Below are 14,347 nucleotides of genomic sequence, written 5' to 3'. Positions count from 1 at the left end.
TTAAGTGCACGAGAACTCTACATGCACGACTTGTGCCCCAAAATTACGAAAATATATTTTATGAGTTAAATTGGCTAAATTTCAAAATTGGGAAAAGAGATGGGTAATGTAATTGTTGGTTTTATGAGCACACCGTGACCAACCCTTTTAATTAGAGTAACAATTACGATTAAAGTGGGCTTTACTCCGGAGAGTAAACCAACTACCCCAGTAGTAAATTTCACCAACTTCCCAATCTCCCATATATAAATTTGTTGGGTAATTAGGGTTAAGTCTCAAAGATTCTTTGACTCTGGGAAAAAAAGAAGACCAACCCATGTCATTGTGCTATTGGGTTCTGCTTCCTGTCTAAGGCTGTGACCAGTTCTTTTTCAGTTTTTGGGGGTTACAAATAGGGAGGCCATAGAAACACTGGTGAAGAAGAAGGTCTTTCTGTTCATGGTGGCTCTCTTACCGATTCAATTCAAATTTCTCAGTCCACAGAGTTTGTAGAACAAGGTGAGTAAAACCCATGGCCATATCCCATTTTTAAGTGTTGGTATCAGTAAAAATATGGTGATTGTTCATTTCTCTGAGTTGGGTTATGCTTATGCACATTGATGTTGCTTCTCTGTGATTTTGTTTATGCGTTTGTATGTGTTGAAAGAATAGACTCAGAAATTTCAAAGAAATGTGCTTGAACAATGTTTTGCTTATACTGTGGTTGCATGGTTTGAATTCTCTGTGATTTTATTTCTCTGTTATTGCATCTGAGTATCTCTGTGAAACAAGAGTCATGAATCATCAAGAATGGGCTTCAAGGAGTGCTGTAGTTGTGGTTGGATGGTGGCAATAAGAGTATATTGCAATAGCTTTGCTTGCTTTCTAATTAGGTTGGGCTCATTTCTTGAATTGGAATTGAGTACATTGTTGTTATGCATTTCTTGCTGTATCATTATGTTTGCATGCGACTTCCATGGCGATTTTCTGATACTGTTGTTGGTTCTAATAGAATTTGTACTACTGGGCAATTTCGGTTGAAGAATTAGTGGCAGCATTGTTGTAGAGTAGAGAAGAAGAAGAAGAAGAAGAAGAAGAAGAAGAAAGTATAGGAACATGGAGTGTAATAAAGATGAGGGCATCAGGGCAAAAGAGATTGCAGAGAGGAAGTTCGGTGAAAAGGATCTAATGGGTGCAAAGAAATTTGCATTGAAGGCTCAATCCTTGTATCCAGGGATTGACGGTATTCAGCAACTTCTGGCGACACTTGATGTATATATGTGTGCAGAGAACAAGATACGTGGGGAAGCTGATTGGTATGGCATAATTGGTGTGGATCCAGAAGCAGATGATGAGACAGTGAAGAAACAGTATAGAAAACTAGCTCTTAGTCTTCACCCTGATAAGAATAAGTTTGTAGGGGCAGATGGAGCATTCAACCTACTTAAGGAGGCATGGGATTTGTTGTCTGATAAAACTAAGAGAGTAGCATATGACAGGAGGAGGAATGTTTTTGTGCACCAAAAGGTAGAACACCAGAAAGTTTCAACTGCGCAAGGTTCACAGGGGGACAATGGTTCTGCACACCAGAAAGTTTCAACTGCAGGTCAGGGTTTGCATGGGGCCACTGGTACAACAACAAAAGGTAGAGCATCCAATGCAAAGGCTCAGACGGCTACCAAACGGGCAGCTCCCTCTTCCACTCCTGCTTCTGTCGAACCAATACCCAAAAGCTTTTGGAGTGAGTGTCCAAAATGCAGGATGCGATTCGAGTATTCAGGAAAGTATCTCAGGTGTAATATTTTTTGCCCGAATTGTAATAAACTATTTCAGGCAGTAGAGATAGTTCCACCAGCCATATGTGGTTCAAAGTCAACCACCCCATTTTATACAGGAAGGAGTACTCCAGCCTCTGAAAATGTTGGAGAGACAGGTTTTATCAGTCAAGTGTCACTTATGGAAAAGAGTGTAATCTGGGTTCCATTTTCAAGAGCTGCTGGTGCTTCTCAAGCTGCCAAAGCTGCAAGGGTAGACCTGCAGGGATCTGCCAGAGCTGCTCGCCCTTCTAAACCTGCCAAAGCCTCAAATGAGGAAAAGCGAGCATCTAAGAAAGGGAGGAAATGCAATATAGATGAGGAGACTCTAGCAAGAGCTAGAGAGAGTTTCACTCGGGATCTGAATGACGATGAAAGAAAGAAGAGGTTTGATGCCAGAAGAAAGAAGGACTTTGATGCCAGCAGAAGGAGGGATAATGATATCCTGTAGCTGTAGCATGAATGTGGCTGGGGAGCTTGTTGGGGAGCTGCAATAGCATTTCGGCTCTGAATCTAAACAAGCTAATTTTGAGTCGGGTGAAGGTGGCTGTTTCAATACTGGGTTTCGCCAACTGTTCCTATGGTCATGAGGAGATTCCAAGAAACAAGATGTTTCGGTTTCTCATCGTGTACCTTACTAATTAGGCCTGGAACTTCTCCAGGTAATAGATAATCTGTTAGACCATGTGATTATGATATATGAGAGAGTTAAGACTGTAAATGTAGTGAATCATGTTGAGTTTACTATTACTTAGAGATGGTAGAAAATTTGAGTCACTTAGAGAATAGGAATTGTGGAAGATATTGGGAAAACAAATCAAGATGATAGAGTGGAGCATGCTTCAGCTGTAACAAAGCTGGCTGGTTTTTCAGTCAGTGTGTTGTTGCATGTCGATGAAATTCTTGACTTGGTTTAAGATTCAATGAAAAGTGATTCAATGTCTTTAGACTTTGTTGTGCAATACATTTTAGCATCAATATTATGAAATTACAGGTTCTTATTATTTGAGTGGAATGTGACAATCTTGTTAGTTCTGAACTTACAGATAGTGGCAGATATTGTGGATTCAATGATTCAGTATCAGTTCTGAAATGATTTGGTTTTGTGCTGGTGAATTGGTGATAGGAGAATTTCTGGGCAACAATGATCCTGGATAAGGACGAATGGACCCAACTACAGAAGTATGGTGTCTTTTTTTTGGCCAAATGAAAAGGAGATTCTATTAAATATGAAAGAGTTACAAACACGCATACTTCCTAACCATTCCGTCCATTGTTTTATCAACTTGCCAAAACACAGGACAAAATAAAAGCAAGAGTTAGCAACCCATCAAGTTTGCCTTTAATTTAGGTTTATAATAATCGAGGCCCTTGTTTTGTTTGGTACCTTTGAAGGGATTTAACTGGCTTTAATTTATGAGGTTAGTAACACTGTAACCCACTAAGTTTCTGTTTCCCACTAATTAACATTTTAATAACATAAGAGAAGCATCATATTTGTTTTGTTTTCTTACCTTAGGGACATGGACTTAGCATCATATTTGTTCTTTCTTTACAACCTTCATATTTATTGTTCATTTCTTTTTATTATACACTCGGAGAATCTAAAAGAATATTTATTATAACTCGTCATCAAATCCTGAAAGTGTAAGGAAAATTAATTTAAAAATTTGTAATGTGATTTGAGAATTATTTCACTCGTATTATAGTATTATAGATAACACAAAAAATTTCAGTACACGACTTCGGTTAATAATTAGGTAAGAAATAAGTACAAAAGTGGACATATCGTCAAAATCTAAAAGTATATAAGTAATTCATTTCTATGGAATACTTTCTAGAGACCAAAACTACGCCAGAGATTACAATTCATTTTTTTTTTTTACCATATAATCAAATTGATGATGTGAATTCCCTACAAGTCATAATGTGAAAATTTTTTTTTTTCTAATATACACTCAAATGGAAGTAAATTGTTATCAGAAATAATGAATTTTTTTTTTTTTTGAATAGATTATAAACAATGAATTAATGATATTAAGATTTTTCTTAAAAAGTTAGATACGGTCTTAATCATAATTAGGTATTTTCTTAATAACATTTTTGAAAAATAATCCGACCAAAAGAAGAACAGTAATAAAATCTATTGCCACATGGACAGCCCCACAACAACTCCCCAAGGAAACGGCCGCGGGACCCACTTTCTCTACGCGGTACCGTCCCCGATCTCCAGGTCAACCCATTTAAAACTCCCCGGGAGATTGTCCAACGAGGGTACCAACACCCAGTCACAATCTAACGCGTGTCCCGAACGACGTGGTTTGACCAATCATTCAAGTCCGTGACGCCGAGGGTGGGTGACGCTATCATTCACTTAAAAAAAAAAAAAAAAAAAAAAAACGCCTTACATAAAACCCCGAAATCACAATCGGAGCTCCTTCAAGCAAGAGTTTGCGATAGCGAAAAATAAGGGCGAGAAAGTTCAAACTTCAAACTCGCCTGAAAGAAGAAGAAGAACAAGGAAGGGCCTGATCACCTGCGACGCACTCTTTTCTCCTCAACCGCAACAACAACAACAATGGTAAAATATTTTTCAGATCCGATCAATTTTTCGGTTTTGTGGAATTCAGATCTGGTAATTTAGAGGTTGATTGATTGAATGAATGTGCAGACGACTTCGAGGCGACTGGCTGATAGGAAGGTGGAGAGGTTCGAGAAGAACATCACCAAGAGAGGCGCCGTGCCGGAGACGACCGCCAAGAAGGGCAAGGATTATCCCGTCGGCCCTATTCTCCTCGGCTTCTTCATCTTCGTTGTTGTTGGCTCATGTAAGTTTTTTTTTATCTTCAATTTGAAGCTCGAGATTAATCTACAAAGGGATTTGCTTTGTTTGGCCATGGAATTTTGTGAAACTCGAAAGGGGAATAATAATTTGATACCGAGCTGTAATGCATTTGGAACCACTTGTGTGTTGTTGTTGCCCATTGCCGTTCAATTTACAATGCTCGTTCCGTTTTGACAAAATTATAATCCTGATTGCCCAATTTTTTGGGTTGATTCTAATGATCCTTAATTTAGATAGGATTTTGTTGCCATGTAAATGCTTGTTTTGTTGATCTACATCTTATGATGCATCCACCGGCATTTGCCAAGATTGCACGATTTCTTACTTCTGGTTCTAGTTGCATGAATGTAAAGGTCGGAATGTCTTTTGTGGTTTTGTGCTGTGTCTGACTCTTCTTTTGTATGTTTTTTTTTTTTTTTTTTTTTTCCAGCTCTGTTTCAGATCATCAGGACAGCTACCACTGGAGGCATGGCCTAAATTGAGCCTGCTGCTTCTGCTGAGGTTTCTAAGTTATGAAAGAGATGGTGTTAGATCGAATCATTGTCATTTTACTTTTTCTTTTTGTTTAGCCGGTAACTGATATACAAGAATGTACTACAAGCTGTGGTTTCTATCTTGTTAAGGTCTGTGTAGACCTTGTGAAAACGAAGTAAGTTTAAATAATAAACTACCCCCTTCCTATCTAATACATTTATCTATTAAATTTTTCAACAATATTATGTTCTCTTACCTATAAATTTCAATGCATGCTTCAGATTCTTTTTGTTTCTCGTTTGATTAGTCCCATACTTTCGGGATCATGAATAGGTATAACAGTGAAATAGGGTTGATTGCGAATTGAGAAGTGCATGCTAATCCCTCAACTCTCTAAACATAAATTGATACAAGAGAGATGGGCATTGTGAACCATTGGCCTTGCCAAGCCCTTAGATCAAGCTCCGCCCAAGGCTAGTAGCTCCCCATTCGGTATCAATTATGCAGATAGTGTTGTAATGACATTTGAAGTGACTGGATGGGGGAGCATAAATACAAACTGAAGACCTCTATCACAAGCAACCTAACAGTAACCATTAGTCCATTTCAAACTTATGCGCCACATCTTAGGAAGGCTACATCGATCATCGATCGATTCTTATAAAGGCCCTGTACGTGCTAAGTGCTAACTACTGCAGTAGAGATGAGATATGGATCTCTTGAGCTCCATACTCTTATATCTTGGCTTAGCCTGGATATAAGAAGAAGCAGAGCCATACCCAGAGAGCTTCTCCACCCGGACCAAAGCCATTTCCATTTGTCAGAAATCTTTTTGAGCTCGGAGGAAAACGCCATCTTTCTTTGACCAAGCTTTCCCGACGCTATGGCCCTGGCCCTGGCCCTATAATCAGTTTGCATCTAGGCCAAATAACCACAGTTGTAGTTTCCTCATCCATTCTAGCCAAAGACCATGCTCTGAACCCATGACCAAATATTTTGCAACCAAACCGTCCCAGATGGTGTCCACGCCTGCAATCACGGTGAGTACAGCTTGCCCTGGCTACCAGTAATCCAGTATCACCAAGATGGAGAAATCTTCGCAGAATATGCAATTCCCATTTGTTTGCAGCAAAAGTTTTAGATGCCAACAAAGCTAGCCGGCGCGTAAAAGTGCAACAGCTCATTGATGATGTTGATGAAAGCATGAGGGCTGGTGAGGCAATGGATATTGGAAGAGCTGCTTTCACAAGCGTGCTCAATCTCTTGTCTAGGACTATCTTCTCCATCGATTTAATTAGCTGACCCGAGTAGTGAGGCTTCTAAAAAGTTCAAGGACAATGTTTGGGGTATAATGGAGGATGTAGGGAAACCAAACTTGGCAGACTTTTCTCCTGTGCTCAGGAAGCTTAACCCCCAAGGCATAAGGCGGCGCCTGGCCAATTATTTCCAGAAAACGGTGGTCTACTTCGACCACCTGATCAATCAAAGGTTGGACTCAAGAAGAAGAGGGCATGAGTAGTATATCATGACAGCAAATGACATGTTGGATACCCGTTTAAACATGCATCAGTGAAGATCCAGAGAGAAATGAGGATTTGGACAAGACACAAGTCCAACATTTGATTGTGGTTACTCTTCTCGATCTTTTGTTCTTGATTACTTAATTTCTTCAATATTTCTAAGTTCATACAGTGAATAAAAGAAAGTACAATTTCGTCAGTGTACTCTTACTTGCTTCGGCTTGATTAATTGTGATGATGAGGGTGGTCATTTTTTGGTTTTTGTTCATTAATAATCTGTTTGACTTGAATTGCGAATTCAAATATATATAGGATCTATTTGTTGCTGGCACAGATACAACTTCAGCCACTATAGAGTGGGCAATGGCTGAGCTACTACGCAACCCAGAAGTAATGTTGAAAGCTCAAGCTGAGATTGAGGAAATGATTGGATAGGAAAATGGAACATAGTCGAGGAATCTGACATTGCACGGTTCCCTTATTTGCAAGCAATAATCAAAGAAACGTTTCGGTTGCAATCAAAGAAACGTTTCGGTTGCACCCAGTAGCACCATTGCTTATTCCATGAAAAGATGAATCAGAAGTAGAAATTGGAGGTTACATATTCCCGAAGGGTGCACAAGTTCTTGTCAATGTTTGGGCCATAGGAAGAGACCCTGGCACTTGGGATAGCCCCGGCTATTTTAAGCCGGAGAGGTTCTTGGGGTTGGAGAATGAAATTGATGTTATGGGAAGAAACTTTAATTTGAGCTTATTAGGGTTGCCTTTGGCATTGAGAATGTTACACTTGATATTAGGGTTGCTCATTAACTGCTTTGAATGGAAGCTCGAAGATGGTGTTGTACGGTTGTACACTTGTACACTTGTACCAAAGACTATGAACATGGAGGAGAAGTTTGGCATCAACTTAAGAATGGTTCAGCCTCTTAGAGCTGTGCCCAACAAGTCATAATCCCTTTATACAATTCATATCAATTTAAATGGAGTTAATGTTGTAACCGCAGTGCAGATCGAGCAACTCTTCTTAAAGCCTTTCATTGTCTGATCACCTGGCAACTTCTAATTCACTCTGATAATTAATCGACTGCAAATTCCGGACAATGCCATATGTTCTAGTTTATGGTAGAAAGTCTGTCTGTTAATGCACCATTAAACTCGACAGAATAGGAATAAGAATAAATAAGAGTTTAACCTGATGCCTAAGAGTAACAATCTATCTGTAGCCAGAAGAGAAGTTCCAATATCTCATTCTCTAAAGATGAAATGATACAAGAGATGGCATTGTAGGTGATTTTGAAACACTGGCCTTGCAAGGCTCTTCAGTTTTCTTAAGCTCCGCCTAAATGAGACTTGTGACTTTAATTCGTGAATCATGATCATCTAAGGGATATAACTGTAATGGACAAGTAAATTAGACAGCATAGATTAAATGCAGAGTTATAAACCTATAATTTCAATATTTGAATTTAGCACATGTGATTGAGATTCTCTTATTTCTCACCGTTGTTAAAAATTATCCCTTAAGTGAACACTGTTGTCTAATTCATTATCAATTATAACCGTGCCGCATATTATTACTGGCGTATTCCACCATTGATCTTGGGAAATCAAAATTGGAGTGCCTAAAGTGGGGACAAGTCCATAAATAAATAAAAACTGGTGACTGGTGACCTCTACCACAAGCAACCTAACAGTAACCATCAGTCCCTTTCAAAATTATGTGCCACATAGTTGAAACGCTACATTGTCCATCCATTTATACAAAGGATGGGTACTTACTAATTAGTGCAGTTAATCAAGTAGAACAAAGGAACAAGAGATTTGGGATTTTCTAATATGTTATTTACCTTCTTCAAGAACGGAGTATATATACAAGATACATCAAGACCTATTAGGAAACTAATTACAACAGAATAATCCTAATAATACACAAATATTCACAATCCTAATTACATGGCATGACTCACGCCCAATACAGTTAGAGATAAGAAATGGAGTTCTTGAGCTTCATGCTCTTATGTCTTGGCTTTGCCTGGATCTTCAGCCGAGCCTTGCTTTCATTTGCAAGAAAAAGCAAAGCCATACCCAAGAGGCTTCTTCCACCAGGACCAAAGCCATTTCCACTTATCGGAAATCTCCTTGAGCTCGGAGACAAACCCCACCACTCCCTCACTAAGCTTTCCAAACGCTCCGGCCCCATAATCAGTTTACAACTTGGCCAAGTAACTACAGTTGTATTTTCCTCACCAACTCTAGCCAAAGATATCCTCCAAACCCATGACCAAATCCTCTGCAACCGAAACCTCCCAGATGGTGTCCACGCCTGCAATCACTGCGAGTACAGCTTGCCCTGGCTACCTGTGTCACCAAAATGGAGAAACCTTCGCAGAATATGCAACTCCTATTTGTTTGCCACCAAAGTTTTGGATGCCAACAAAGACAACCGGCGCGTGAAGGTGCAACAGCTCATTGATGATGTTGATGAAAGCATGAGGGCGGGTAATGCAGTCGACATCGGAAGGGCTGCTTTCGCAACTACGCTGAATCTTTTGTCCCGGACTATCTTCTCGGTTGATCTAGCTGACCCGAGTAGCGAGACGGCTAGGAAGTTCAAAGACAATATTAGGGGTATGATGGAAGATGTGGGGAAACCAAACTTGGTGGACTTTTTTCCTTTGCTTAGGAAGCTTGACCCCCAAGGAATAAGGCGGCGCTTGACCAAATATATCCTGGAAACTGTGGTCTACTTCAAAGGCATGATCGATCAAAGGTTGGAATCAAGAAAAGAGAAACAATATGTCACAAGTAATGATATGTTGGATATCCTTATAAACATCAGTGAAGAGGGAAATGAGGATATGGACGAGACACAAATTGAACATTTCATTCTGGTTAGTCTCTCTATTTATGTCCTAGTCTTCTCTGTTGTTCTTGATTACTTCCATTTTTTAATAATGCTAGAGCTCGTTTGACAATGATGACTGTTGTCGTCTTTTGTTTCTGTTCATCATTAAAGAATATTTGAGTGTTGAAATTATGGATCCAATATAGGATCTATTTATTGTAGGCACGGATACAACTTCAGCCACTATGGAGTGGGCAATGGCTGAACTACTACGCAACCCAGAAGCCATGTCGAAAGCTCAAGCTGAGCTTGAGGAAGTGATTGAAAAAGGGAAACAAGTTGAGGAATCTGACGTTGCTCAGCTCCCTTACTTACAAGCAGTAATCAAAGAAACGGTTCGGTTGCACCCAGTAGCTCCCTTGCTTCTTCCACGAAAAGCTGAATCAGATGTAGAAATCGGAGGGTACATTATCCCGAAGGGGGCACAAGTTCTAGTCAATGTTTGGGCCATAGGAAGAGACCCCGACACTTGGGATAACCCCGACTGTTTTAAGCCGGAGAGGTTCTTGGGGTTGGAGAATGAGATTGATGTTATTGGAAGAAACTTTGAGCTTATTCCATTTGGTGGTGGGAGAAGAATATGTCCGGGGTTGCCTTTAGCAATGAGAATGTTGCAGTTGATGTTGGGGTCTCTTATTAACTGCTTTGATTGGAAGCTTAAAGAAGGAGTTGTCCCTGAGACTATGAACATGGAGGAGAAGTTTGGCATCACCTTACAGATGGCTCAGCCTCTTAGAGCTGTGCCCAACAAGTTATAATTGCTTTCCACAATATATTTTGTTAAGTTCAATGGAATTGATGTTGTTTGCAGCGGATACTCCTGATTGGTAACTTCTAGTTCAATAGGATAAACGAAAAACTGTATATTTTATGGCATCAAACTTCGGATAATGCCCATATTGCAGTTCCTGGTAAAAAGTCTGTACGTTAATGCAACATATACCAAGATGAAGTGATTCCATAACAATAAATAAGACTTCAATCTAATTAAGCAGGAAGTTGTGATGTGATTATTGTCATTAGACATTTAAATACACCTGCAAACAATATACATTAGAGTACAGGATTTTATTTCACTTCAACCAGTAACAAACTAACAAACACCTATTGGAACAAATTTAGCTTAGCTGAATTCACAATAGGGCATTTTAAACTGTCTTCAGAATTCAAAGGAAATTGTTTAAGGTTGTACACGGAAGAAAATGATGAAATGATATGATCCATAAAATTGTCTACATTAAAACGACAATAATGAAACTTGGCTGGAAACAAGTTGGCAGTTAAAGCTTGCAACCAACCATGATATACCCCATTGTGATTGAAAATTCATTCCCATTCTTGACATGCTGAAAGCCACCAGAAACAGAGAAAGATGATTCAAGCCACAGCAGTCAGGCATGGATGAAATGAAGTGCCACATGCAATCCATTGCCGCTTCCTCCCATGTGGCACCACGCAACCAGGAACCTTAAGCCATTCCCTGCTCGAAACATTGTAAGTAACCAAGCGGTTCATTTGTCTCGACCTCAAGGACAACATGAGTAAGCCTTTGTTACCCAGGCAAGTCATCCTAACGTGCTTGCCGTAAAACTCCAAGCACCATATATTTGGCATTCTGTCAACCTCCTTCCACAAAAGTGTCATTTTCTGCAGCTCCCAAATGCATACGCACGTAGCAGCATTCTTTGACAACAATCCCACCAGCATGATCCGGCCTCCACATTCAGCAAGTGTGTGATCAGCCAGATGCAGCGGTGTGGGAATTATAAACTGCTTCCAAACCCCAGTGACCATATCATATGACACAATTCCTTCAGGGTCTGACCGCATGTAGTAAAGTGTGCTATCAATTGTAACAGCCTGCGATCGGAAATTCAGGGATAGTGGAAGCTTAACACTTGATGGCATGCTTCCAGGGCTAGTCCAAGAGTTCCTTAGTGAGTCATAAACTTCATACTCACCATCACAACCCACCCACATGATCTTGTAGCCCCCACTGGTAGAACTCCCATTCAGAGTCATCCCCACAGCAATACGAGACCAGACCTTAACTGACCTGGCTGGCAACTCTTTAAAAGATTGATTCAGAGGGTTACACATGTAGAAGTTTCTATTACCAATATCAAGAAAGCAAACCAGGCCACCTGCTGAAGCCACTGGCAAGACGATCAGCTTTGTTGGCAGAGAAGAAATCGTGGGATGGTGCCACTTCTTCAAGGAAGGGTCATACATGGCCCCAGAATTCACGTTTTCATGAGTGATGGTGTAAAACCATGGATTAGCTTGTGGGATCTCTGCACACTGCTGAGAGAAACTTTCAGAGTCCAGCAATGAATTCCATTTCCTGCAAACAGAACGAAAACGGAAAAATGTGGCAATTGGAAGCCTTGCAATGACAGCTTCATAAAGGTCTTCCGGGAAATCTTTCCAAATATGTTGTTCCATAGGCTCAGTGGTATTTGTCGTTCCTGATGATTTACCCCGGGCTCGCTCCTTACGAGATCTCTTACTAGGAGGAGGCTTGGAAGGTTCTAGCATCCTGACACTTCCAGATTTTCCAGCTGCCATCATAAAACTGTAGTAATCATCTACAGAACTATCATCAACAATAGAGGAGCACCACCTGAGTAAAAAGTGACCAAAAGTTAATCATGTCTCCATATTTGAGGAACCATACTGTGAAAGAATAAGCAAAACTGGCACAAACAAATTAAATAAAAAGTGATGCTAAAAAGTACAAACAGATGAAGGCCAATGAAATACGTAAAAGCAAGCAAAAGATACATTATACCAAGTTCTGAACCACTGAGTTTAAACATGTCCAACTAAACCAATCTGGGTTATTACTTAAAAAGAAAAGGACAATCTGTGAGAGGGTGGAGAGCATTACTACATGGTAATGGTATATTATTTTCTGTTCTTAAAGAATTACTTCAAGTCTACTTGCTACTGAACAGGTTAAAATTACTTGAAGTAACTTTCTGCAGCTATAGAGCCTTGGAAAATAACCTCATCCGGCTTTTCATAGATTAGTTAAGCAATGCGCAATAAGTACTGAAAAGAAGCAAACTTATACTTAAAGAGTATGCAGTTGACATGAAATAAGAGATAAAAAAAGCTTTATGAGCCTAACTTGAAAAAAAGGAGGGTAGTATTAGGTAAGACCTATGACATTCAGATGTTTTGAAGGCTTCACCCCAAGAAAACTTAATTCAATAGTTATAGTAATTTTCCACGAAGATCAGTCATGGAGTAAACAAACTGGGACAACAAGTGAATGCACATTTAACAATTTCTCAAAGGAATACTGAAATATGATGTTTTTCCCCAGAGGCCCTGCGGGGTTCTGTTGAAGTAGAAGATAAAGTCAATAAACTTTCAGATTGCCTTGCTTGTGGGAAGTTTACCAAACTTCATAGAAGGCACAGATCCAATTAGCCAATTTTCAAGAATTGAAGTCAATCAGACACAAATATAATCAAAAAGTTATCTTTCTAGGGCATGCCCAGGTGAGCCACCGTCCTACATCAAATTCTATCTGGAAAAAGACTCGGCAGCTTATTGAAATCTGAAAAGTCACAAGGCCTGCAATACATAGACGCGGGTTCTGTGTTAATGCCTCATTTGTAGACATAAAGGGAACCAACAATGCAGTCTGTACGTCATATCTACTGGTTATTATTGATTTGCCCAAATCAATGGATATCACATAACTTAGCATGACTAACTCAAGCAAGACTGTTTAGCTGGTGGTCTACCTTCCTGAAATCTCCCTCTACGATCTTTTCATTCAAATATATATACTAAGATTATTCAAGTTTCGAGACCTAGCTCTGATTTGCCTTGGTAAACCCAATCCACTAGCCCCAAAACAGAAATGACCAGAATCATAGGTCCAGTGTTAACAACTAGACCTATCTAAGAACAGCATCGAATTTCATCTCATCTCCAGCTGGACAGTCACAGCAAGCTTTCTAAATACTCAAAAAGATGAAACAGAACTGAAAAAAAAAAAACCCAATGAATTTCCAGAGGCCAGACAATTCGATAAAGCTCATAAATTTAGTTCCAAAGGAATAAGTTAGAACATAGCAGTAAGACATATGACTGAAATAGCAAAACCCTACAAACTATAACTTGGCAAGCAAAACCAAATTCCGCCGGAAATTCAAAGCAAGCAATAAACTTTTGTAATAATAATCAGAGATAGAACAAAGTCAAGCCATCCAACGGCGGCAGAAGCAGAAAATCAAAGATTGAAGAGGCAGTTTTGGATCCACACCTGCGGTGGTGGTGGTGGTGGTGGTGGTTGAGTAGCGGAAGCTGCTGCTGCTGAAGATGAGGTTGAGGTGGAGAGCCGTGGAATTGAACGAACTCCTGAAGCTGACCGATGAGCTGCCTCAGCATGACCAGTCCTTCCATGCGACCTTCCCCCTCGCCAATCGTGAAACCCGATACCCCAAACAAACAAAACCCGAAACTCCAAATTATATAAACACCATCGACTCCAAAACCCAGAGCCCCCCCCTCTCTTCCCTATCCCCACCCCATTTCTACTTCTACTCTCCCCCTCCCCCAACTCAACCTCTTTTCTTTCTGCTTCTGCTTCTGCTTCTGCTTCTCATTCCTCTGCCCAATCTCCTTTCGCCACGTCATCCGTCTCATTCCCTAACTTGTACTCTCCCCCACACCGAATCCGAATAACTGCTTCTTTTTACAAATATATCCTTACAAATCAACGTTATTCACATCAAAAAACCGTATGGCTGTGGATTACAAGTATGGGTGGGAAGGTAAACCGGCGGGTTAG

The 14,347-nt window shown here is 40.0% G+C and overlaps 4 protein-coding genes and 1 pseudogene across 4 annotated transcripts; 4 read left to right on the top strand and 1 right to left on the bottom strand.

Annotated features, from left to right (window-relative positions):
• The first annotated feature begins 298 nt into the window (after positions 1-298).
• Positions 299-2,802, top strand: LOC133710378 (uncharacterized). Its single transcript, XM_062136436.1, has 2 exons — positions 299-498; positions 992-2,802. Exon 2 carries the CDS (start codon positions 1,096-1,098, stop codon positions 2,242-2,244), a length of 1,149 nt encoding a protein of 382 aa, XP_061992420.1. The 5' UTR covers positions 299-498; positions 992-1,095; the 3' UTR covers positions 2,245-2,802.
• A 1,412-nt stretch (positions 2,803-4,214) lies between these two features.
• Positions 4,215-5,352, top strand: LOC133712549 (uncharacterized). The gene is made up of 3 exons (XM_062138646.1): positions 4,215-4,374; positions 4,465-4,621; positions 5,069-5,352. The coding sequence occupies exons 1-3, from the start codon at positions 4,372-4,374 to the stop codon at positions 5,113-5,115; spliced, it is 207 nt and encodes a 68-aa protein (XP_061994630.1). The 5' UTR covers positions 4,215-4,371; the 3' UTR covers positions 5,116-5,352.
• Positions 5,353-5,630: 278 nt separating this feature from the next.
• Positions 5,631-8,022, top strand: LOC133711192 (geraniol 8-hydroxylase-like; annotated as a pseudogene).
• A 503-nt stretch (positions 8,023-8,525) lies between these two features.
• Positions 8,526-10,535, top strand: LOC133708546 (geraniol 8-hydroxylase-like). The gene is made up of 2 exons (XM_062134024.1): positions 8,526-9,523; positions 9,684-10,535. Exons 1-2 carry the CDS (start codon positions 8,624-8,626, stop codon positions 10,293-10,295), a joined length of 1,512 nt encoding a protein of 503 aa, XP_061990008.1. The 5' UTR covers positions 8,526-8,623; the 3' UTR covers positions 10,296-10,535.
• A 51-nt stretch (positions 10,536-10,586) lies between these two features.
• On the bottom strand, positions 10,587-14,102 carry LOC133708547 (F-box only protein 6). Its single transcript, XM_062134025.1, has 2 exons — positions 13,820-14,102; positions 10,587-12,160 (listed from the first exon to the last, which is right to left on the bottom strand). Exons 1-2 carry the CDS (start codon positions 13,957-13,959, stop codon positions 10,915-10,917), a joined length of 1,386 nt encoding a protein of 461 aa, XP_061990009.1. The 5' UTR covers positions 13,960-14,102; the 3' UTR covers positions 10,587-10,914.
• Between the last annotated feature and the right edge of the window lie 245 nt (positions 14,103-14,347).

The sequence above is a fragment of the Rosa rugosa genome, chromosome 5 (genome assembly GCF_958449725.1).
Source record: "Rosa rugosa chromosome 5, drRosRugo1.1, whole genome shotgun sequence".
Lineage (NCBI taxonomy): Eukaryota > Viridiplantae > Streptophyta > Magnoliopsida > Rosales > Rosaceae > Rosa > Rosa rugosa.
Note: the sequence above shows the minus strand (reverse complement) of the source record. Positions and strands in the feature narration are given on the sequence as shown.

Bases quoted from the DNA above. Each gene is read 5' to 3' on its own strand.
- LOC133710378 (XM_062136436.1), top strand. From the start codon at position 1,096: ATGGAGTGTAATAAAGATGAGGGCATCAGGGCAAAAGAGATTGCAGAG.
- LOC133712549 (XM_062138646.1), top strand. The intron at 4,622-5,068 runs GTAAGTTTTTTT...TTTTTTTTCCAG, and splicing joins CTTCGTTGTTGTTGGCTCAT to CTCTGTTTCAGATCATCAGG.
- LOC133708546 (XM_062134024.1), top strand. From the start codon at position 8,624: ATGGAGTTCTTGAGCTTCATGCTCTTATGTCTTGGCTTTGCCTGGATC. The intron at 9,524-9,683 runs GTTAGTCTCTCT...GATCCAATATAG, and splicing joins AAATTGAACATTTCATTCTG to GATCTATTTATTGTAGGCAC.
- LOC133708547 (XM_062134025.1), bottom strand. From the start codon at position 13,959: ATGGAAGGACTGGTCATGCTGAGGCAGCTCATCGGTCAGCTTCAGGAG. The intron at 12,161-13,819 runs GTGTGGATCCAA...CTTTTTACTCAG, and splicing joins CACCACCACCACCACCGCAG to GTGGTGCTCCTCTATTGTTG.